Source organism: Dendrobates tinctorius, unplaced genomic scaffold (assembly GCF_039654945.1).
Source record: "Dendrobates tinctorius isolate UK_male_01 unplaced genomic scaffold, ASM3965494v1 ptg000177l, whole genome shotgun sequence".
NCBI lineage: Eukaryota > Metazoa > Chordata > Amphibia > Anura > Dendrobatidae > Dendrobates > Dendrobates tinctorius.
The window spans coordinates 4,721,611-4,743,892 of NW_027361844.1; the positions used below are offsets into that span (position 1 = coordinate 4,721,611).

General features: G+C 48.1%; 1 protein-coding gene across 6 annotated transcripts in view; it reads left to right on the top strand.

Moving 5' to 3' along the window:
• LOC141054239 (caspase-8-like) overlaps nucleotides 1–22,282 on the top strand; it is a 138,899-nt gene that overhangs the window by 86,697 nt on the left and 29,920 nt on the right. For 4 of the 6 annotated variants that reach the window (XM_073551486.1, XM_073551489.1, XM_073551488.1 and 1 more), the window contains 3 exons: nucleotides 3,630–3,707; nucleotides 15,936–15,954; nucleotides 21,369–21,476. In XM_073551486.1, coding sequence (XP_073407587.1) covers nucleotides 3,630–3,707; nucleotides 15,936–15,954; nucleotides 21,369–21,476 — 205 coding nt within the window. The remainder of the gene's footprint in view (nucleotides 1–3,629; nucleotides 3,708–15,935; nucleotides 15,955–21,368; nucleotides 21,477–22,282) is intronic. The other 2 variants (XM_073551490.1, XM_073551491.1) reach the window with 1 other exon arrangement.

The window sequence follows — 22,282 nt, forward strand, 5'->3', positions numbered from 1 at the left end:
CCTGCCGCTTGTGTGAATTAGCCAAACCACCCGCTCAGCGAGCCGCAACACAGACTATTGTGACCTCAGCGCCCCTTGAGGTCCTGACGGTGGATTATCTGACCATTGGGCCCGCATTTCAGGGATACGAACACTGTCTCGTTATGGTAGATCATTTCACCAAGTTCGCTGTGGTCACCCCCACTCGGGATCAGTCCGCAGAGTCAGCTGCCTCCGCAATCTGTAGAAACTTTACACAAGTATACGGCTGTCCTCAACGAATACATTCTGATCAGGGAGCATGTTTTATGGGAAAAGTCATGGAAGAACTTCATCACTCTATGGAATTGACAAATCCCGGACCACACCATATCACCCGCAAGGGAATGGGGTTTGTGAACGATTTAATCGGACATTGATTCAGATTTTGCGCACTCTGGAGAGTGAAAAGAAAGCCCGTTGGCCCGAATATGCTTCTGAATTATTTTGGGTCTATAACAATAGGGTACATCGAGTGACTGGCTATACCCCCTATTCCCTGTTGTTCGGACGAGAAGGTAAAGGGATCACGGAGGTGGAGTTAGACCCCGAAGAGCCTCAGCCCTGGACTGGAGTGTCGTCTTGGGTCCGAAATCATCGTCACCGGCTGCAAACTCTTCACCGAATTGTACACGCCAAGCTCCGAGACTGGGAGCACCCAGGGAAGAATGCAACCCCACCTCCTCACCTCCAAAGCGGGGACCGGGTGCTTGTACTAGATCAACGCCCCCAGAGCAAACTGGAGCCGCGTTGGGAAGAAAGTCCTTATTGGGTCTTATGCCGTATCCATCCAGACGGACCGGTGTATGAAATACGACCTGAGGAGGATGAAACACTGCCCACTCATATTGTGCATCGTAATATGTTACACCCATGTACTTCATCCGATCCAAAGCAACCGGAACCTACCCCGTCGACATCCGTACTGTCTTCCGTATGTTGGGACCCGGACGACGACGAAGATTGTCTCCCAGGACACAGAGGCCCTCCACTCAGTAATGAATCATCTGACACAATTAGCCCGCCCGCACCAATCAGCCCACCGATGTCCATCACCCCAGACGACTCTAGCCCAGTTGAACTTAGACGCTCCGAGCGGTCAACAGCCGACAAACCCCCTGAACGATATGAGCAAGATCAATTCATATGGCAGCGAACATTGAAACCCCTACAGACCGATCTCAATAGACTAAGGCCCTCGCCCGAGGACTGGCGAGCTTACAGGGTGGGGGGTGTGGGGAGGAGGACTCCCAGGCAGTGACCGGGCAGGTACCCAGGGGACCGCCATCAGGGTTCCTGAGGGAACGATACTGGGAGGACAGTAAAGGGAGAGACTTGACTGAAGTTGTCAGGGAAACAGGGGGTGGGGCAAGGATAAAAGGAGCAGGGGGCGCGCTGAAGTGGCAGTTGGGAGAGAGTGTGACAGGAGGCAGGATGCCGGGTGACTTGGAGGGACACCGACAGGAGCCTGTGAGGAGAATACTGCGCACTCACCGACAAGGGAGACGTGAGAGACTTTTACCGGAGGCCACTTCCCGCCCCCGTTTGCAGAGAGACACGCCCGCTGACCCCCGCCTTTGTGAGACAGGTCCCTTACCTCAGGTCGTGGCTGTGACTAGACGTAAAACGGCCACAGAGGCCTGGACACTGCCCCCCGGCCTTCTCCCACCGCGGCGGCCCTGTCATCACCGGCTTCAGGGGACACCGCCTCATCCTAGGCGACATTAGAGGCTCATTTCCCGGCTGTGGAGGGACCCTTATCAGAGGACAGCTACTGGTCATTTGGGGAACTGCGTCATTGCCGCGCCCCACCGACATAATTTCTTTAGGGCCTGTTGCGCCCCACCGACAACGTTTCTTCAGGGCCTGCTGCGCCCCACCGTCATCGTTCCTTCAGGGCCTTTTGCGCCCCACCATCATCTTTTCTTCAGGGCCTGTTGCGCCAAACCGGCATCGTTTCTTCAGGGCCTGTTGCGCCCCACCGTCATCATTTCTTCAGGGCCTGTCGAGCCCAAATCTTCCCGGGATATCGAGGTGTCAAGACAGCCGCATCAACGATCTCTAAGCGGCCGCATCTGCGATCCCGAGTGACGCAAGGAAGGATAAGTGCACTATAGCCATAAGTACTATAGTTTGGCCACGTTCCAGCTTTCACCACCCGGACTAGCCGGGGTACTCCCAGTTTCCTTAGCAAAGTATTGTTTATTTTATTGAGTCCCTGCGAGGACAGATTTGTGTTTACCCCTTTCTGCCTGTTCAGCATAGCCCTAGGGGCTCCAATTTATAAAAGTTGATTATACGAGTACAAGTTATACCCTGTCTCGTGTCTCGTCACTGCATCCTGAGAATCTGCTGGTCACTACACAGGCACCATAATTTACAAGGCCAACATTGATGGGATTGGTTATATTTTTATTCAAGGTGCAGCCAATCCCATCAATGTTGGCCTTGTAAACTTGGGTTCCTGTCCCTATGGGGTGCACTTCCATTGTGCTGGCAGACCGTGTAATCTAATAGTATGGGTGTCATTAATAGACTGTGAGTCAGACATTGTGCACTATATCACCCAAAGAAGTCACCTAGTTCATAACTGGCTCTCCTGAACATAATATTCAATCCACACAGAATTGGCGTAACAGCACCAAAATAAATAATGAATATCTTATTAGGTGCAAAATTAATAAAAGATACAATTACAGTAAAATGCTATACAAAATGGGGAACGTCAGACAGATGTAGGAACCACAACAGGTACAAAAATACATGATAGTGAGTAATCCATATCTTGCTGTTGTCGCTTTGATGAAATACATACGGTATATATTTTTTTTGCTTAAAATACAGAGGAAATGTGTACTTTAGTCCTGATAGAAATTATTTAATCTTCAACTTGCTTAACAGTTCACAATAACAGTAATTTTGTCTGGGGGTGCCCAAACCGTTACATGCCATTGTGTATGTAAAAGGCTGTGTCCCAAAATAGACAACAGTATACAGTTATGGCCGAACCTGTTGGCACCCTTGAAACAGTTAATTATTTCAAAGGGTGTGCAACTAAATATTAAGTTCAGGTTGCCAACAATTTTGTCCGGCCTATTTAGGAAAATTTGTGTGAAATTATGTCCAATTTGCCTTTTTTTCTCTGTTTTTGTTTGTTGTTAGAATACACACAAAGGAAATAAACATGTATAACAAAACATGTGTAATTGCAATATTTTTCTGGGAGAAAAACTTCATTTTCTGGAACAATTTCAAGAGTGCTAAAACTTTTGACCATGACTGTAAATGCTGTAAATAATTGATACAGAAGATCAGAGGTCACCAGTAAATGTTTCACAACCAAAGCAAAATAAATATTAGATGAGGGATGGGCCACTGGGCAATTCCCAGCAAGGAAATGACAGTAAAGGTAGTCAGTGTTGACTACAACAAAGACTAAACACATTTGTCATAGGAAATGCTATGTGCAGTGTGAGTCAACGACTAGACAGGGTTTACAGATTGATTATTCTTGGATTATAATGCTTAAAAATGAGATGTGTCCCTCTGTTCGATCCAGAGGAGGTCAGAACAAAGATCTCTGAAATATTATAGCTAATTTTGTCTCATAGGGTGAAAAATTGCCTCCAAATCCACAGGGGCAGCCGGATAATTTCCCTGGATGTCATTCTCCCCTGCATGTTAATATGGTAAACATGTAAAACAATATACCTGATATAATTTGTATTGCTTTTGAGTAGAGATGAGCGACTTTGCCTTTTTTTGGGTCGAGTCGGGTTTCATGAAACCCGACTTTCTCAAAAGTCGGGTCGAACTAAATCAGCTGATTATCGTGAAAAGTCGAAGGCCAACTGAAACACGAAACCCAATGCAAGTCAATGGGGAAGCAAAGTCGGCAGGGAGTGGAGGACATTAAACACAGCTACAGTGCCCATTTGAATGGCAAAAACATCAATTTTTATTACTGAAGCTTGTCATCCTTAATTTACTTCATAATAATAGTTACGCACTGAAAACTGGGGGTTATTTGGCTAAAGTTGTGGAGGGGTAGGGCTGGCTCCAGGTTTTCATGTGCCCTGGGCCAAAGAGCGCCCCTTTAACACATACCACAACTCATGATGCTCCGATACGGTAGAAAAATAGCGGTATAGTACAATGAAAAATACTTCACTTTTTACATCTCATGACTGATATCGATTTTAAATTCTCCAATAGCTCCAAAAACGGACAGTATATTACTCCATACAGTATTATGGGCACCGCATAGTGCGCTATACAGAGTAATGAGGCCCATATATTTCTCCATACAGAATCATTGGTCCCATATAAGGTTTGAAACAGTATATGATGAGCTCCACATAATGCTACAGTATATGTTGGTCCCCATGGATGAAGCTCCACTGTCTTATGGGCCCAAATAATGCTCTATATATAATGGGCCCCATTTCTAATGCTCCAATGTATAATGGGCCCTGTAAATGCTGCGCCAGTGTCTGATATCCACCTTTGGAATGCTCCAGTGTATGGTGGGCCCCATATATCATTCTCCAGAGTATAGTGTTCCTCAAAAATTGCTGTCCCAACATTGAAAACAATTAAATAAGTCTCCTCGCTAGGGAATCCCTGAACTAGTCTGGACTCCTCACCATCCCCATCTTCCATCTCACTGCACTTGGCTGTTTAGGCAGAGGGCGTACAGACGTGATGTCATTGCGTCTCTGATCAGAATATCACTGTCAGGACACGCGGAAGATGTCATGGCGGTGGAGCAGGGAGAGGTAAGTATTTCAACTTTGCAAGTGCTGTGATACGGAGCAAGCAGGGGGGCCCACTCGTTGGCGACGGCACTGGCACAGGGCCCCTCATAGTATGGCGGTGTGTGGCGGTGTGTCTGACGGCGGCAGAGACACTTTTACGCACTATGAGGGGCCCTGTGCCAGTGCCGTCACCCATGAGTATGCCCCCCACCTGCTCAAGGAACCTGCACTTTCATCTGCACCTTCCTCTTTGTCACCTTGTAAGGTGGTATAGTATGCGGGAAGGGGAACCTGAGTTTCCTCAGGGTCAGATTCTGGCTGTGTAGAGTGTGAGGGGAATGTAGTGGTCTGGGTCAATGTATAAGCAGAATCATCTAGCAGTGGCTGGGCATCAGTGCACTTGTGGCATCCCCAGGAGTACGGTCGCCACAGTGGCATTACCTTCCTCCTAGGGAGTGTGATGTCATGCTTGGGAGCAATGAAGGATCTCTCTAGCAGTTCAACCAACACACAACACATTTGCCACTCAAGGCCAGCAGGGAGACCTCTGAACCTGACTGCTGAAGAGCTGCTCTCTGTGGTCGGGAGGAGGTAAGTTAGGGCACTCTGTGCAGGGAAGGGGAAGTGTGTCGACGTGAGAAGGGGAACTGGAGGATGAGCAGAGTTAAGGCTCACTCCTAGCTGGAGCGCAAGGTCCGGATTCCGGTCTCCGAGTTTGTAGGGATACTGACGTTCCTGCAGCAGAAACCGGAGGAAGTAGCAGCTGTAAATGCTCTGTACCCAACTAAGGCTTGGAGGCCCCATCATCGACGTGTGGGAGCCAGAAGGAAAAGGCTACGGCTGCCTGCCATACGAGAAAGTTCCAAAAGAAAGTCAACAGGGGGAACTTCATTGAACTCAGCACTGCGAGTACCTCAGATAAGTGCTAGAACGGAGGCCACACTACCTATCTGCAGAGAGAGAATTCGAAATTGGCTTCCAGGCTGACCAACTCCTTCTCCATCTGTACTCTGAGTCCTGGACGGTACTTACCAAGTACAGGTAAAGGAACTGCACAACTGTGTCTGTCATCTTTCTCCTGCACCTGGCGCACGGCTCTGCTACATCCTGCACTGCACACCATCGACCAACTCTTTCATCTGCCCTGCAACTACGGCCCTACCTGTGCAGAGCTTCTACATCTTAGCTGCACCACAACATCTGTCCCAGAGAAGCAACACTGCAGCGCTGGTCAATCTAATCAGAAACCACAGGTGGCGTCACGTATCATTCACCTATATAAATGTAATTCACCCCTTTGCATGGACGCCCAGGGCCACGGAACGGGTCACCACCACCGTGACACATCCCTGTGAGACACCGGCCCGGTACCGATTAACCCCACTACCCTGGCTGTCCACCCACACTCCATGTCTGATTCATCTTGGACTTGGGAATTCACGATTTGACTTGATAACCCAGGCATGGTATGATAGAAAGAGCTACATGGACTAATGTGAAGTGTGGCCTGCTGCATCATTCACTTTTGGTGGGGGTGAAGGACACAAGGAAAGGGGTTCTTCCTGACCAGGAGCCAGCACTTGACGACTCAGTGCTTGCATTTTTTGAAACTTCAGAAAAGGAGGGCATATTTGCTGGAGTCTGTTTCGGCAATGTAAGCCAAAACCAGTTCCTCATGCTCCGCCTTTAAAAGCGGTTAACCTACTCCCAGAAAAGGTAGCCTTCCAGGCGTTCCGGAGCCAGACCATGATGCAGGCTCAACACCTCCTGCCTTAGCTTCTATTGTGCTTTTGCCACTACCAGCAGATGCACCACCACCATCAGCACCAGCTGGCCCCCCCCACGCCCACGTCCGCGGCCTTTTCCACCAAACTTCAAAATTTTTCAGAAAATAGACACGAAATAACATCAGATATATGGCACTATATCAGAAGCGTACAGCTCTATTCAGTCAAAGGATAATTGTCAATCTCCCTATATATTCCATCAGTCACACAGAGACGCTCACAGACTCAGTATGGATTAGACAAGAATATAAAAATTAGACAAAGTGTACAGTATCATCAGATAGCAGGTATATATAGTATAGTTTAAACATTCTAAATCTCCGTAGATATTTGAGGAGGCACACACAGACACTCTCAGGTTCAGTATTGGATTACAACACAATCTAAAAAGCCGTAAAACGGTAATGGATCTCAAGAGTACAGCTGTACACAGTGTAGGTGTCATTGTTGTCAATTTCAGTATTTATTTCCACAGTCAGAAAATAACTCTCACTTGGACAGTTTGGATTAGACCAGAATATAACAAGCAGTAAATGGGTAATGTATCTCAAGAGTAGAGCTGTATACAGTGTTGGGGTAATTTTTAAATGTACATCTAAATTGCAGGAGTAACCCATAGACACTCACACGCTCAGGATGGATCACACCACAATATAACAAGAAGATCCGCTAGAAATAATCACACATGTGGGACAATGTTCCAGGTGTCAATGATACATTTAGAGTGTTGGTTGGAGGAGGACTTCCTGGCAGAAAGAGTACAGTATCACCAGATACCAGGTATATATAGCATAGTTTAAACATTAACAATGTACTTCTATATATCAGGAGTAGTGTTGAGCCACACCGCTAGTGTTTTGATTCGTCGCACAGGAGGCAAGTTCGTCGAATGTTCGTCGATTGTTCGAAGAACACCGTCGAACCCCATTGAAAACAATGGCAGGCAAACACAAACACATACAAACACATAGAAATCAATTACAAAACACCGTTAAAGGTGTCCCAAAGCAGACAAAATGCTCAGAAGACAAAAATAACATATGGAAAAGGGCAACTACATTTAGAAAAGAGGTGGAGGAGTAAAAGGAGGAGGTGGAGGAGATACAGATATAGGCTTGTCATGCCCTTATGAAGTCAAGAAAGGCTGGAATAAAAATGTAAAATGCAAACCAAAAAAGAAAAATTCTGAAATCGAACACGATCATATACCGTCGGACTTCCCACCAATAAATTATGCCAACTGCCGATGGGGCGACGTTATTCCCACTAACCTCCATACTGCGTCCATGAAGGCAAAGTGTTTGGTTTTCGGGGGCTGTATGATTGCAAAGCTGAACCTTAAAGGAATGTCCAAAAGGGCACCACCAGGAGTGGAGCCTGTGGCTTAATTGGACTCCACCCGGGAAACCACAACCATACAAGCTACAGAAAAGATGGAAAGATTGCAAGCTTTGTCGATTCTGTGTGTGGTGTGGTATGTCCGTTTGTAGTTGTGCTAGTGGTTTCTCAGCTTTATTCCATTAACGACCGAGACTCCGGCATGCCCCCGGGGTACGCGTCAAGCTTACTAGAGGGATATGCGAGGCTCTGGCACGTGAGATCGAGCAATAACAGGTCTATCATGCCCTTACATGTCCGGGGCTGCATGCGCGCTATACTGAAAGGACCAGCTTTTGTCGCTTACAGGTGCTGATAACCCGCTGAACACCGTTAGTGATGGGGATCTGGGATTCCAATTATTACCCGCGAACGATGATTTCCCAGTAAGTGCAGGTCAACCGCAATTACGGAATTATGCCTAACCGGCATTCCTGACAAAATGAAAAACTTAAGTGTCCAAACCACAGGTGCTGTAGCTTGCTTAACAGCTCAGCAGCCGTTGTCAGGCCCAGTATGGATTCGACAACATTATAGAGAGTTGATAAAGGGTACAGTTTCACCGGATAACACGTATATATGTAGCATAGTTTACACATTAAAAACCTATGTCTATAGATCAGGAGGCAGGCTCAGACGATCTCAGGCCCAGTATGGAATAGACGTGATTGGATGAAGGCGAGAAAGGGTAACGTATCACCGGATTACAGGTATGCATAGTTTACACATTAAAAACCTATGTCTATAGATCAGGAGGCAGGCTCAGATGGTCTCAGGCCCAGTATGGATTTGACCAGATTGTACAAAGTTGAGAAAGGGTACATTATCACTGGATAGCAGGTATATATAGCATAGTTTAAATATTTAAAATCTCCGTGTTCTCAGTATGGATTAGACAACAATATAAAAAGTAGAAAAAAGAAAATGTTTTTGAAGCGTACACCAGTATACACTTTTGGTGGTATTTTTAAATCTTCATATAAATTTCTGTCTCAGTAAGACAGTCCAGCCTCTCCACAATAGGAAATGAGATGCATACAATTACTGACATAAAGTCTAGTGATTGCAGAAATCTAGGAATTAATAATCACAGGAAAAACTTCCATCACAATTCTCAGAGGCGATGCTGACCCTCAATTAATTTGTGTGTGGAGACAGCAAAAACATAACTTTGTGAAGAAAGTGTTGCTGTATCGCAGTACCGTTGATCCCATCAGCGTTACTCATCTCCATCAAATTCTAATCACAGGGAGAGATGTAAACATGGTGCTCACTGCCTATCATGACCTGTCACATAACTTTGGAGTGCAAAAGACAGAAGCCACAGGCCGTAGGCGATTCTATGGGATTGGCATGAGAGGGCACATTTAAAAATGTGCGCCGGAATGTCACACGTCTGTGAGTAGGAAAACTGTGAAAGCTGATGATAAACCACCACTGTATGTCATTGTGAGTCGACGTCCATAAGAAATGTAAGCCATTGATCATCTGAAGCTAGAGCCCGGCCAGCGGGACAGGGCATAGCTACGTCTTAACCATCATCTATCAGTTCAACAAATTTGTAGTGGCAGTCCCAGTGAAGGATTTGACAGCCAAGACTGCACAGCGGAGGAGCAGGGAGAGTTAAACATTGCAAATGCTGTGGCCCTGCCCATGCAAGGGGGGCACACTCGTGGGTGTCGGTACTGGCACTGGGCCCCTCATAGTGCGGTGGTGTGTCTGACGGCGGGTGTGCACCCCCACCGTCAGAGACACTTGATTGTACTATGAGGGACCCTGTGCCAGTGCCCGCGACCAAGAGTCGGCCTACCCACCTGTCCAGGGCAACGGCACTCGCACGGTTGTGTGCGCTAGGTAGTGACCCCGGCCATGGAGGGGAGGCAGCCCAGTTAGGGAGGTTTACAAAATGTCATATGTTGATCTGGGACATTCCGCTGCTGCTAAAGGCGAAATTGGTAAAGTCCGTGGACGAGGAGGACCAAAGCAAGCCATTTTTCTGGCAACCTATCTGTCATCAGGGTAAGGTGGGACAAAATCCTTGGAAACCCATGCATGGTTCATTTTAATGAAGGTTAGATCATCCACATTTTGGGTCGACAGACGGGTCCTTTTTTCTGTCAGGATTGATCCAGCTGCACTGAAGACTTTCTGATAGCACACTTGCACCTGGGCAAACGAGCTCCTGTAAGGCATATTGTGCCAATTCAGGCCAGGTGTCCAGTTTAGCGGCCCAATAGTCAAATGGGAATGACCTGTGAGGGAGAACATCGATATGGGAGGAGAAGTAGTTTGTAACCATAGTTGACAACTGCTGTCTCCTGTCACTTTCAATCGATACAGTATTACCAGTCGTGTGAGCGGGACTTGAAAAATCAGTCCACAACATGGTCATGAAACCCCTGTCTCCAATGCCACTTCTGCTGTGTGCACCACGAACACCTCTTCCAAGCTGCCCCCGGCCCCTACGGCTCGTGTGAGAACCATCACCGCTGATGGGTGATGGGAATGCCTCAACCAATCGGTTTACCAGAGTTGCTTGTTTGTTAGCCAATATTAGGTCAAGGTTCTCCTGTGGCATTATGTATTGGAATTTGCCTTTATAGCGTGGATCCAGGATGCTGGCCAACCAGTAGTCGTCATCGTTCATCATTTTGGCAATGCGGGGGTCCCTTTTTAGGATCTGCAAGGCATAATCTGACATGTGGACCAATGTTCCCGGTGTCAATGATGCACTGCGAGTGCTGGGTGGAGGAGCACTTTCTCGCAAATCCACATCCCTCCAATCACGCTCAAACCCTGCACCAGACCTTGCCACGCCAACATTTTCTCTTGCCCCACGAGAAGCATTCTCCTCCCCTAAATAATCATCCCCATCATCATCCTCCTCCTCTTCCTCCACCACGTCCAGGAGAGGTCCCGGAGCAGACAGTGGCTGACTGTCATCAAGGCTTCCCTCCTCCTCCTCTTCTTCCTCATCTACCTCGGCTGCAGACGCCTGCTCCTTAATGTGCGTCAAAGTTTGTATGAGCAGACGCATAAGTGGGATGCTCATGCTTATGATGGCATCGTCTGCGCTTACCAGCCGTGTGCATTCCTCAAAACACCGAAGGACTTTACAGAGGTCTTTCAGCTTCGACCACTGCACACCTGTCAACTCCATGTCTGCCCTCAAAGTGCCTGCCCGTGTATCCTCCCACAAATGCGTTATGGCCTGCCTCTGTTCGCACAGCCGCTCAACCATGTGCAGGGTGGAGTTCCACCTTGTTGCAACGTCGATAATTTGGCGGTGCTTGGGAAGGTGGAGCAATCGCTGCAGCTTATGCATACGACTGGAGTGTACCGGCGACCGGCGGATGTGCGAGCACAGTCTTCGAACCTTATGGAGCTGGCCTGTTAACTCCGGATAATTATTGAGGAAGCACTGCACCACTAGGTTCAAGGTGTGAGCCAAGCAAGGTATGTGTCTGAGTTTTGAAAGGGCTATGGCTGCCACAAAATTCCGGCCGTTATCACTATCTACCTTGCCTGCCTCAAGATGTAGACTGCCCAGCCATGACTCAGTTTGTCGCTGAAAGTAGTCGGCCAGTACCTCCGCGGTGTGTCTGTCGCCCAAACACATCATCTGCAACACAGCCTGCTGACGCTTTCCACTAGCTGATCGATAGGGGGACACCTCGTGTGCCAAACTGGCAGCTGCGGATGGAGTGCTCGTGCGACTGCGCTCTTTCGCTTCTGGAGGAGGAGGAGGGTTGAACGCCTACAGTCAACTGTTTCCTATACCATGGGCTAGGCAGCACTGTCCCACCACCGCTGTCCCCTGTGGACCTTGCATCCACCACATTAACCCAGTGCGCAGTGATGGACACGTAACGGCCCTGGCCATGCCTACTGGACCATGCATCAGTTGTCAGGTGCACCTTTCCACTCACTGATTGCTTGAGTGCATGGACAATGCGGTCTTTCACATGAAGGTGGAGGGCTGGGATGGCTTTGCGAGAAAAGAAGTGGCGACTAGGTAGGTCATAGCGTGGTACTGCGTAGGCCATGAGTTCGCAGAAAGCTGCGCTTTCAACCAACCGGTAGGGCATCATCTCTAACGAGATTAGTTTGGCAATGTGGGTGTTCAAACCCAGTGTACGCGGTTGAGAGGATGAGTACTTTCTTGTCCTACTCATAGTAGTCTCTGGTAAGGTGAGCTGGACTTGAGAGCTGCATATGGTGGAACTAGCGGTGGACATGGCGGACTGAGAGAGGGTTGATGGTGATGGAGTTGGTGTTCTTTCTGATGGCCTAGATTCAGTCTTTTGTTGATATAACATTGTGATTCCCTGACTGCTTTGGCCTTGCGACGACACCTCAACATTTGCTGCTGGTGGTGTGCTAACCGGTGGGTTTACAGTGGGGGAAACAATGTAGCGTTGCTGACTACCTTCTTTGGGAGCAGTTGCACATGTGGTACATGAGGTTTGGTAGTCCGTCCACGCTTGCAAGTGCATGGTGGTTAAATGTCTAAGCATGCAACTGGTATTCAAATGCTCAGATTTTTCCCTCAGCTAAAGGTCCTTGCGCACTTTTTACAGATAACCTTTGCCTGATCATTAGAACTTTGTTCAAAAAAGTGCCACACTGCACTTTTTGAGGCCTTGCACGCTGTGCTATTTTGACCGTCTGGCCAAGCTGTCCTGCAACTCTTTTGGTTTTTGTAACCTGTTTTTGGACTGCTCCGGGCCTGCCAGATAACAGCTGTTGCGATGTCGATGCCTGCTGTGGATGCTCCTCCTCTTCTGAGCTATTGGCAGCGGCACCCTCTTCCCCCAATGGATGCCAATCTGGGTCAACAACTGGGTCATCCATCACCTCCTCTTCAATGTCATGTGCACCTTCCTCTGTGTCACCGTGTATAGTGGTATAGTATGCGGGAAGGGGCACTTGAGTTTCATCAGGGTCAGATTCTGGCTCAGTACACTGCGAGGACAATGTAGTGTTCTGAGTGAATGTACCAGCAGATAAATCTAGCAGTGGCTGTGCATCAGTGCACTCCATGTCAGATTCATCTTGGACTGGGGAATTCATGATTTGACTTGATAACCCAGGCATGGTATGAGAAAAGAGCTCCATGGAGTAATCTGTAGTGTGGCCTGCCGCATCCTTCACTTTTGGTAGGGGTAAAGGACACAAGGAAAGGTGTTGTTCCTGACCAGGAGCCTCCACTGACGACGCAGTGCTTTTATTTTTTGAAACTTCAAAAAAGAGGAGGCGATAGAGCTGGAGGCTGTGTCAGCAATGTAAGCCAAAACTTGTTCCTGAAGCTCCGGCTTTAAAAGCGGTTTACCTACTCCCAGAAAAGGGAGCCTACGAGGCCTTGTGGAGCCAGACAATGAAGCCGGCTCACCACCTCCTGCCTTAGGTGCTATTGTGCTTTTGCCACAACCAGCAGAAGCACCACCACCAACACCCCCATCAGGACCAGCTGGCAACCCCCGCCCACTTCCACGGCCTCTTCCACCATACTTCTTCATTTTTTTTAAAAAGGTACCCAAAATTAACAACAGCGATATGGTACTGTAAAATAAGGTAAAGGGTCTATAGAATCTTGGTGAGAATTTGAATCTCACTGTAGATTGGAGGACGCTGAACTATTGTCTCGGGCCCAGTAGAGATTACACCACAATGTGACAGGCAGAAATTCGCTGGTGTATGAGAAGGCAGAAGCTGCATAGAGTATTGGTGAGAATTTGAATCTCACTGTAGATTGGCGGACGCAGAACTATTGTCTCAGGCCCAGTAGAGATTACACCGCAATGTGACAGGCAGAAATTGGCTGGTGTATGAGAAGGCAGAAGCTGTATAGAGTATTGGTGATAATTTGAATCTCACTGTAGATTGGAGGGCGCTGAACTATTGTCTCAGGCCCAGTAGAGGATACACCGCAATGTGACAGGCAGAAATTGGCTGGTGTATGAGAAGGCAGAAGCTGTATAGAGTATTGGTGAGAATTTGAATCTCACTGTAGATTGGAGGACGCTGAACTATTGTCTCAGGCCCAGGACAGATTACACCGCAATGTGACAGGCAGAAATTGCCTAGTGTATGACTAACTACAAGGTGTATATAGAATTGGGCAGAATTGGAACCTCCCTAGAGTGTAGGTCTGTAAGAACGGACAAACTCCTCGGATTTTCCTTACAGAGTCACACACAGATAGCATCAATTTGGCCGTGATAACAGCCGGAACACAGTACTGTATGAGGAGCATACACCGCTGTACGGTGTGTGAAAAAATGAACGCTCAGTAACTCACCAGGACAAAACAATAAAATTTGGATTGCTTTGAAAAAAGCAGTTTGCTCAGCAGTGTGAAAACAGCAATGCAGCTATCAGGGAGCCTTAAAAGGCAGCCTAATAACCAACAGAGCTGATGCACCAAAATATAGCCTCCCCTTGCACTGCACAGTAACTGGTGTGTTGTACAGGCAAAATCGCTAGCAGCAGAAGTAGTTTTTGGTATCTTCTTCCCTGCCTAACGCTCTCCCTACAGAATCAGCAGCAGCTCTCCCTGTTCTGAGATCAGCATAAGTAACATGGCGGTCGGCGTGCACGCCCTTTTATACCCACAAACCAAGCCAATCACTTGCATGCCCTTCACAAACATGGTGGTAACCGCTGCCTATGTCATCACGTTGCCCACAGTGTCCGTTCTTCCTGATTGGCTGAAAAAGGGCGCAAAAGCATCTTTTGAAACGCGACCTTGGCGCTCAAGTCGCCGACCTCGTGGCCGACCTCACGCTAAGGTCGGGTTTCGTTTCATGAAACCCGACTTTGGCGAAAGTCGGCGACTTTTGAATTTTTTCGACCCGTTTCGCTCAACTCTACTTTTGAGTATTATACTTTCTTGGTAAGGTGATTTCATTATTATATGAGCATATAACACTAAATTAGTCAGCACGACTTTGTAATATAACGTAAAGACATGGTGTGCTTACGCTGTATTACAGATTAAATCAGTACCTGTTGGTGAATAAATTTGCTTTGTGATTCTTCCTTTATCATCAGATGAAGTTTTCTTCTACTTAGATTTCGGTGCACTCGGTGTTCTCTCCCTTGTCTGTGATTCCCCGGCCCTCCGTCAGTGGATGACCCGCCTCCTCTATATGAAATCTCAGCCTGACCTGTCATTCACAGACCACATGGGCCAGGGAACCACAGACAGGGGAGAGAAGACCCAGAGCACAGTCCCGCCCCTGTGCACCGAACTCTAATTAGCAGAAAACATCAAATGGTGATTAAAGAAGAACCAGAAAGTGGATTTCTCCACCAAAGGTATTGATTTAATCAGCATTACAGCGCCAGTACAGCCATATCTTTACATTATAAAATCAGACTGCTAGTTTTTCTTTAAAGGCCACTATCTATTTTTAAACAGCATGGTTCCAGATATGTTGTGGTACCTCAGTTTTTTAGACAACAAACCAAAAGTTTTCCTTCTGCATTTTGGGTGTGTCAAAATCTAGACTTATAAGTAAGGTTCCAATACACCTTAGATATAAATGGGCCAATGAATGATCATTTGTGGATAGCCCAAAATACATCACATACTATAACAGACAATAATTTACTATTTTCACCGAATGATGGAGGCAGGGCTGATCATTGACCGAAAAAATCCAACATGATCTCCTGCTGTTTTGAATGTCTATGAATGTTTGTCTGTCAGTCGGTCATTGGTCAAAACCATCGTTCAAAATGGTTAAAATTATCCATTTCGTTAATCTTTAATCTCATGTGTTTGACTACCTGTGTTTAGCAGTGTTTTTGACGGAGCTGATCATTTCTGTAGGATTAGAATCAGTCTGTGAGTGTAGGGAACATCACTGACTCTTCTTCACCATATTTCCACTGTCAGGAAGAAGTCTGAAATTACAGTCTATTGAGAAAAAAATGACTGTGCTGAATATAATGATTCAGATTTTTACCTGCATGTTTTGTTTCACCTTAGGTATACAGTATGGAAAATAAGATACTGTCATGTCGGACGCTGTTCACACCACAGCATCCGGCAGGCAGAGGTAGTTCCACCTCCAGCCACTATAGCCTCAGTGGCGCCGGCCTGATCTTCAGGCTCTCGGGGGTTAATCCTGCTGGAGACCAGGTTGGATGGTTAGTCACGCCCACGGTCTTTAAATAGTCATGCTGGCCTATGGGCGTCGCCGATTATAGCTTGTGTTTCATACCAAGTGGTTCCGGTCTGGAGTGGAGGTGTTCGAGAGAGAGAGATTCATATCTGGTGTCGTATGATCCATCGTTATCCTTTCTCCTTCCCATATTTGTGCTTTGTTTTGCCCTGTTCACATTACTGTTTATTCCTGTGTGTGTGCGGCGCAGTGCAGTTTAAGTTCTCCCTGTCTGTCATTATTTGTGTGGGAGCTTTGGTGGTGACTTCTCACTGGGTGGAGGGTGGAGGGTTAAGTGCAGGGCTGAGCAGGAGATAAGGAAAGGTCGGAGGCTCAGGCATTTGCACCTTCAGCAAAAACCCTGGGTTGAGGGGCAGACTGGGTTTCCCCTAGTAAAAGGGACACCACAGGGGCCCCGGGTATTTCAGCCTTAGTTGAACTAAGCCCCCGTGACATTATAATCGGCCCACATTTTTTCAGGAGTCCATGGATCCATTAGATTCCATAACCCGCCAGTTGGCGGCGCTGTCCATACAGGTCTCCGAGTTGAATGGGGCAGTTCAGCAGCAGGGCCTGGTAGTAGCAAAGGTGCAAACGGCATCTGCAGGTATCGGTGCAGAGCCAAAGTTTCCGCTGCCAGAACGATTTTCAGGCGATCGCAGCAAATTTGTCGTATTTCGGGAGGCCTGCAAATTATACTTCCGCATGCGGCCAATATCCTCAGGTAATGAGGCCCAGCGAGTAGGGCTGGTGTTGTCATTACTGAGTGGTGACCCCCAAGCATGGGCATTTTCCTTACCACCTGACTCTGCTACATTTCATTCGGTCGATAATGTTTTTTCTGCCCTCGGGCTCATTTACGATGACCCTGACCGACTGGCTCTAGCGGAATCTAAAATCCGCGCCCTCCGCCAGGGGGAGCGCTTGGCAGAAGACTATTGTTCGGAATTTCGCCGCTGGGCTGTAGACACACAGTGGAATGACCCAGCACTGCGGAGCCAGTTTATTCATGGGGTATCAGGGAGGGTGAAACAAGCCCTCCTGATGTATGAGACTCCGGCATCATTGGAGTCTGCCATGAGTTTGGTGATACGTATTGATCGCCGTTTTCGTCAGGGGGCACAGGAGACGCTACCTCTGGGGGAAAACAGAGGTGCAGGTGTGGTTGAAGTAGATGAGTCCCCTGAACCTGTGCAGATTGCTGGCGTGGCACAGGTTCAGCCTCGCGCTCCGGGAGTCCGGAAGTCCGGAGCATGTTTCTACTGTGGTAAAGGAGGTCATTATGTTAACGTTTGCCCGGTACTACCTAAGAGGGTCACACCGGCGGAAAACTGTTAAGCTCAGAGGGTATGGAGGAGACCCAACTGAGCGTATGCATATCCTCCATGATGGTATCTCAATGTATGCTCCCTGCCAAGGTTATTGTCGCCGGCAGAGAGCTACCTATATCAGTGTTTGTGGATAGCGGTTCCGCCACCAATCTCATAGATGAGGAGTTTGCACACACCGCCGGGTTTAAGATTGAAAAACTTCCTCACCCCATACAGGTGGTGACCATTAATGCTGTTCCCCTCCCTCAAGGGGAGATTACTGAGTTTGTGGCAGAGGTGAAACTCCACATTGGGGTCCTACATTCTGAGTCGGTTACATGTAGGGTCCTCCGTAATCTCCCAGCTCAAATGGTCCTGGGTTTTCCGTGGCTGTCCAGGCACAACCCGGTAATTGATTGGAAAACTCAGGACATAGTGCAATGGAGTGGTTTCTGCCAAGACAATTGCTTGGCCACATGTGTGTCCGCCGTGACGCCCAGCCTGCCGGAGGCTTTGCAGGATTTCGCGGATGTTTTCTCTGAGAAGGGTTGCTCAGAACTGCCTCCACATAGAGCCTATGACTGTGCTATTAGGTTAAAACCCGGGGCCAAATTACCTAAGGCCAGGATGTTTAATATTTCTGGTCCTGAGAGACAAGCTCTGAAAGACTACATCGCGGAGAGTCTGAGCAAAGGTCACATCCGGCCTTCGTCCTCGCCTGTAGCCGCGGGGTTTTTCTTCATTAAGAAGAAAGATGGGGGGTTACGCCCGTGTCTGGATTTCCGAGAGTTAAACCAGATTACTATCCGTGATCCCTACCCAATGCCGTTGATCCCGGATTTGTTCAACCAGGTAGCGGGGGCAAAATGGTTTTCCAAGCTGGACCTCAGGGGGGCGTATAACCTCATAAGGGTCCGTCAGGGGGATGAGTGGAAGACGGCGTTTAACACTCCTGAGGGTCATTTTGAGAGTCTGGTTATGCCGTTTGGGTTGACCACCGCGCCTGCCGTTTTCCAACATTTTATTAATGATGTCTTTGCTCATGTCCTGGGGAGATTTGTGATTGTATACCTGGATGATATCCTCATTTATTCTAGCGATCGGGACACTCATTTAGAGCATGTCAGGCAGGTGTTACAGCTGCTCCGTGAGAATAAGCTCTATGCTAAGCTGGAAAAATGTTTATTTTTTGTCCAGGAGTTGCCCTTTTTGGGATATATTGTGTCCGCAGCTGGTTTTAAAATGGACACCGCTAAGGTGCAAGCGGTGTTGCAATGGGAGAGGCCGGAGAGTCTGAAAGCACTCCAGCGGTTCCTTGGGTTTGCGAATTATTATAGGAAATTTATAAAACACTTTTCGACTGTCGCCAAACCGCTCACGGACATGACAAAAAAGGGTGCCGATCTGGCGAACTGGCCTGAGGTGGCTATACGTGCATTTGAGCGTCTGAAGAATAGTTTTGCTTCAGCCCCCATTCTGGTGCAACCAGACGTGTCTAAACCTTTTGTGGTAGAGGTTGATGCGTCGGAGGTGGGAGTGGGGGCAGTACTGTCTCAAGGCTCGTCCTTGAGCGAGATGCATCCATGCGCCTACTTCTCCAAGAAGTTGTCGCCGGCCGAACGGAATTATGATATCGGCAACAGGGAGTTGTTGGCCATCAAACTGGCTTTTGAGGAATGGCGACACTTCTTGGAGGGGGCGGCTCACCAGGTCACAGTTATCACCGACCATAAGAATCTGCTCTACCTGGAGTCGGCCAAGCGTCTGTCTCCTAGGCAGGCTCGCTGGGCATTGTTTTTTACTCGTTTCAATTTTCTTGTGACGTACCGTCCCGGGGCTAAAAACACCAAGGCGGATGCTTTGTCTAGGTGTTTTCCGGGGGGAGAACCTCGGGAAGAGCCGGTACCCATCCTCCAGAAAGGGGTAGTGGTCTCGGCTCTCACGACTGAGGTAGAGGCGGAGATTGCCGAGGCCCAAGAGGAGGTACCACCAGGACTTCCCGCCAACAAATCATTTGTACCCCTGCATCTTCGGCCTAAGGTGTTGAAGGAACACCATGATTCGGTACTGGCTGGTCACCCAGGGGTGAAGGGCACCTTAGAGCTGGTATCGCGTCGTTTCTGGTGGCCCAAAATCCGGCAGGACGTGGTCTCGTACGTGGCAGCTTGCATCACGTGCGCTAGGGCTAAGTCACCCCGAACCCGTCCTGCTGGCACGCTACAGCCTCTGGGGGTACCCAATAGGCCATGGACAGAAATCTCCATGGATTTTATCACTGACTTGCCAGCCTCGGCAGGGAACACGGTCATCCTGGTGGTGGTTGACCGTTTTTCAAAGATGGCGCATTTTGTGGCGTTGTCCTCTTTGCCCAATGCTAAGACGTTGGCTCAGGTATTTGTGAAGGAGGTGGTCAGACTCCACGGAGTACCGTCTGACATAGTATCTGATAGGGGTACGCAATTTGTGGCGAGGTTTTGGAAAGCTTTTTGCTCAAGGTTGGGGATCAAGTTGTCACATTCATCGGCGTTTCATCCACAGTCTAATGGACAAACTGAGCGCATGAACCAAAATCTAGAACAGTATTTACGATGCTTTGTGTCCGACAACCAGGAGGAGTGGTCTACTTTCCTTCCTCTGGCCGAATTCGCATTAAATAATCACCGCCAAGAGTCATCAGGAGAGTCTCCATTCTTTTGTGTGTACGGTCAACATCCTCAGTTTTGTACCTTACGTCAGGGTGACTCCGGGGGTGTCCCGGAGGAGGATCAGCTAGGAGCCCAATTGTCATCAGTCTGGAGGCGGGTGAAACAGCGTTTGTTGAGCATGAGTGCCAGGTACAAACGGGTGGCTGACAGTAGACGCGTGCCAGGTCCGGACCTGTGTGTGGGTGAATGGGTGTGGTTAGCTACGAAGAACATAAAACTCAAAATCCCTTCTTTAAAACTGGGTCCAAGGTTTATTGGGCCTTTTAGGATTTCTGCCATCATTAACCCAGTAGCTTATCGCTTGGAACTTCCCGCGGTGTACAAGATACACAACGTGTTTCACAGGGCTTTATTGAAAAAGGTGGTAGGCTTGGTGGACACGACGCCGATGCCACCTCCAGTCATGGTGGATGGCGAGTTAGAGTTCGAGGTCGCCAAGGTAGTGGACTCTCGAGTAGTACGCCGTACTCTTCAGTATTTGGTGCACTGGCGGGGGTATGGTCCAGAGGAGAGGTCTTGGGTTCCAGCCTCAGACATACATGCGGATCGGCTGGTCAGTTCTTTTCACCGTCGTCATCCGGACAAGCCGGGTCCTATGAGTCTTGAGGGCCCTGGGGTCCCTCGTAGAAGACGGGGTACTGTCATGTCGGACGCTGTTCACACCACAGCATCCGGCAGGCAGAGGTAGTTCCACCTCCAGCCACTATAGCCTCAGTGGCGCCGGCCTGATCTTCAGGCTCTCGGGGGTTAATCCTGCTGGAGACCAGGTTGGATGGTTAGTCACGCCCACGGTCTTTAAATAGTCATGCTGGCCTATGGGCGTCGCCGATTATAGCTTGTGTTTCATACCAAGTGGTTCCGGTCTGGAGTGGAGGTGTTCGAGAGAGAGAGATTCATATCTGGTGTCGTATGATCCATCGTTATCCTTTCTCCTTCCCATATTTGTGCTTTGTTTTGCCCTGTTCACATTACTGTTTATTCCTGTGTGTGTGCGGCGCAGTGCAGTTTAAGTTCTCCCTGTCTGTCATTATTTGTGTGGGAGCTTTGGTGGTGACTTCTCACTGGGTGGAGGGTGGAGGGTTAAGTGCAGGGCTGAGCAGGAGATAAGGAAAGGTCGGAGGCTCAGGCATTTGCACCTTCAGCAAAAACCCTGGGTTGAGGGGCAGACAGGGTTTCCCCTAGTAAAAGGGACACCACAGGGGCCCCGGGTATTTCAGCCTTAGTTGAACTAAGCCCCCGTGACAGATACATGGGATTTGCCTTGTTATAAGTAATTTGAACTTCAGTAAAGCAAGAAGAAATCATGGACAGCAACGCTTTAATGACAGGAAAGGAACCGAAAAAGATGAAGGTAAGAAAGACCAGAGTAGAGGGTTAGCACCGCTGTAAATACACACTTCTTTCTATTGTTTAGTGAGTTTCTGGTAATTGAGTCTATTTCCCTTGCACATACAAGCTATGCCTCCTGGTGGTAAATATAACAACTACAGGAGTTCATTTCCTCTTTGAGATGAGAACTGTTTACTACGGACACTTCTTACTTTACATAGTGTATAACCCATATGTAAGAGAAGACCTAGCTGCAAACATTTTTATAATATCTTGTGTTTCTAAATAGAAGAAATACCTATTCATAAGGACAAAACTTTACACAAATGTTTGCAGTTGTGTAAATGCATCAATTCTAGTGTATGCAGTTATGAATAATTAATTCTATAGCTTCGACAATATTTATTCGTCATGGTATTTGTATAGTAGTAATTAATATTTACATATAGTACAATGATATCAATGGAAAGTGACAAGTCTGGTCATTCACATATGTATATTAAAGGAGTGGTCCAGCGCCTAAGGCTATGTGCACACGTTGCGGATTCTTCGGCATTTCCGCAGCGGTTTTGGCCCTGCGGAAACGCAGCAGTTCCGCTGACAAGGTACAGTACAATGAAAGCCTATGGGTTTTCAAAAACGCTGTGCTCACGCTGCGGTTTTCTCCGCAGATTACAAACCGCAGCATGTCAATTGTTTGGGCGTTTTCCGCAGCGGTTTCACACCTTTACCATAGTAGAGGTGTGAAACCACAGGGTAAAACCGCAGGATAATCCACAGATAAATCGCAGGTCACTTGACCTGTAGTTTTACCTGCGGATCCGCGCA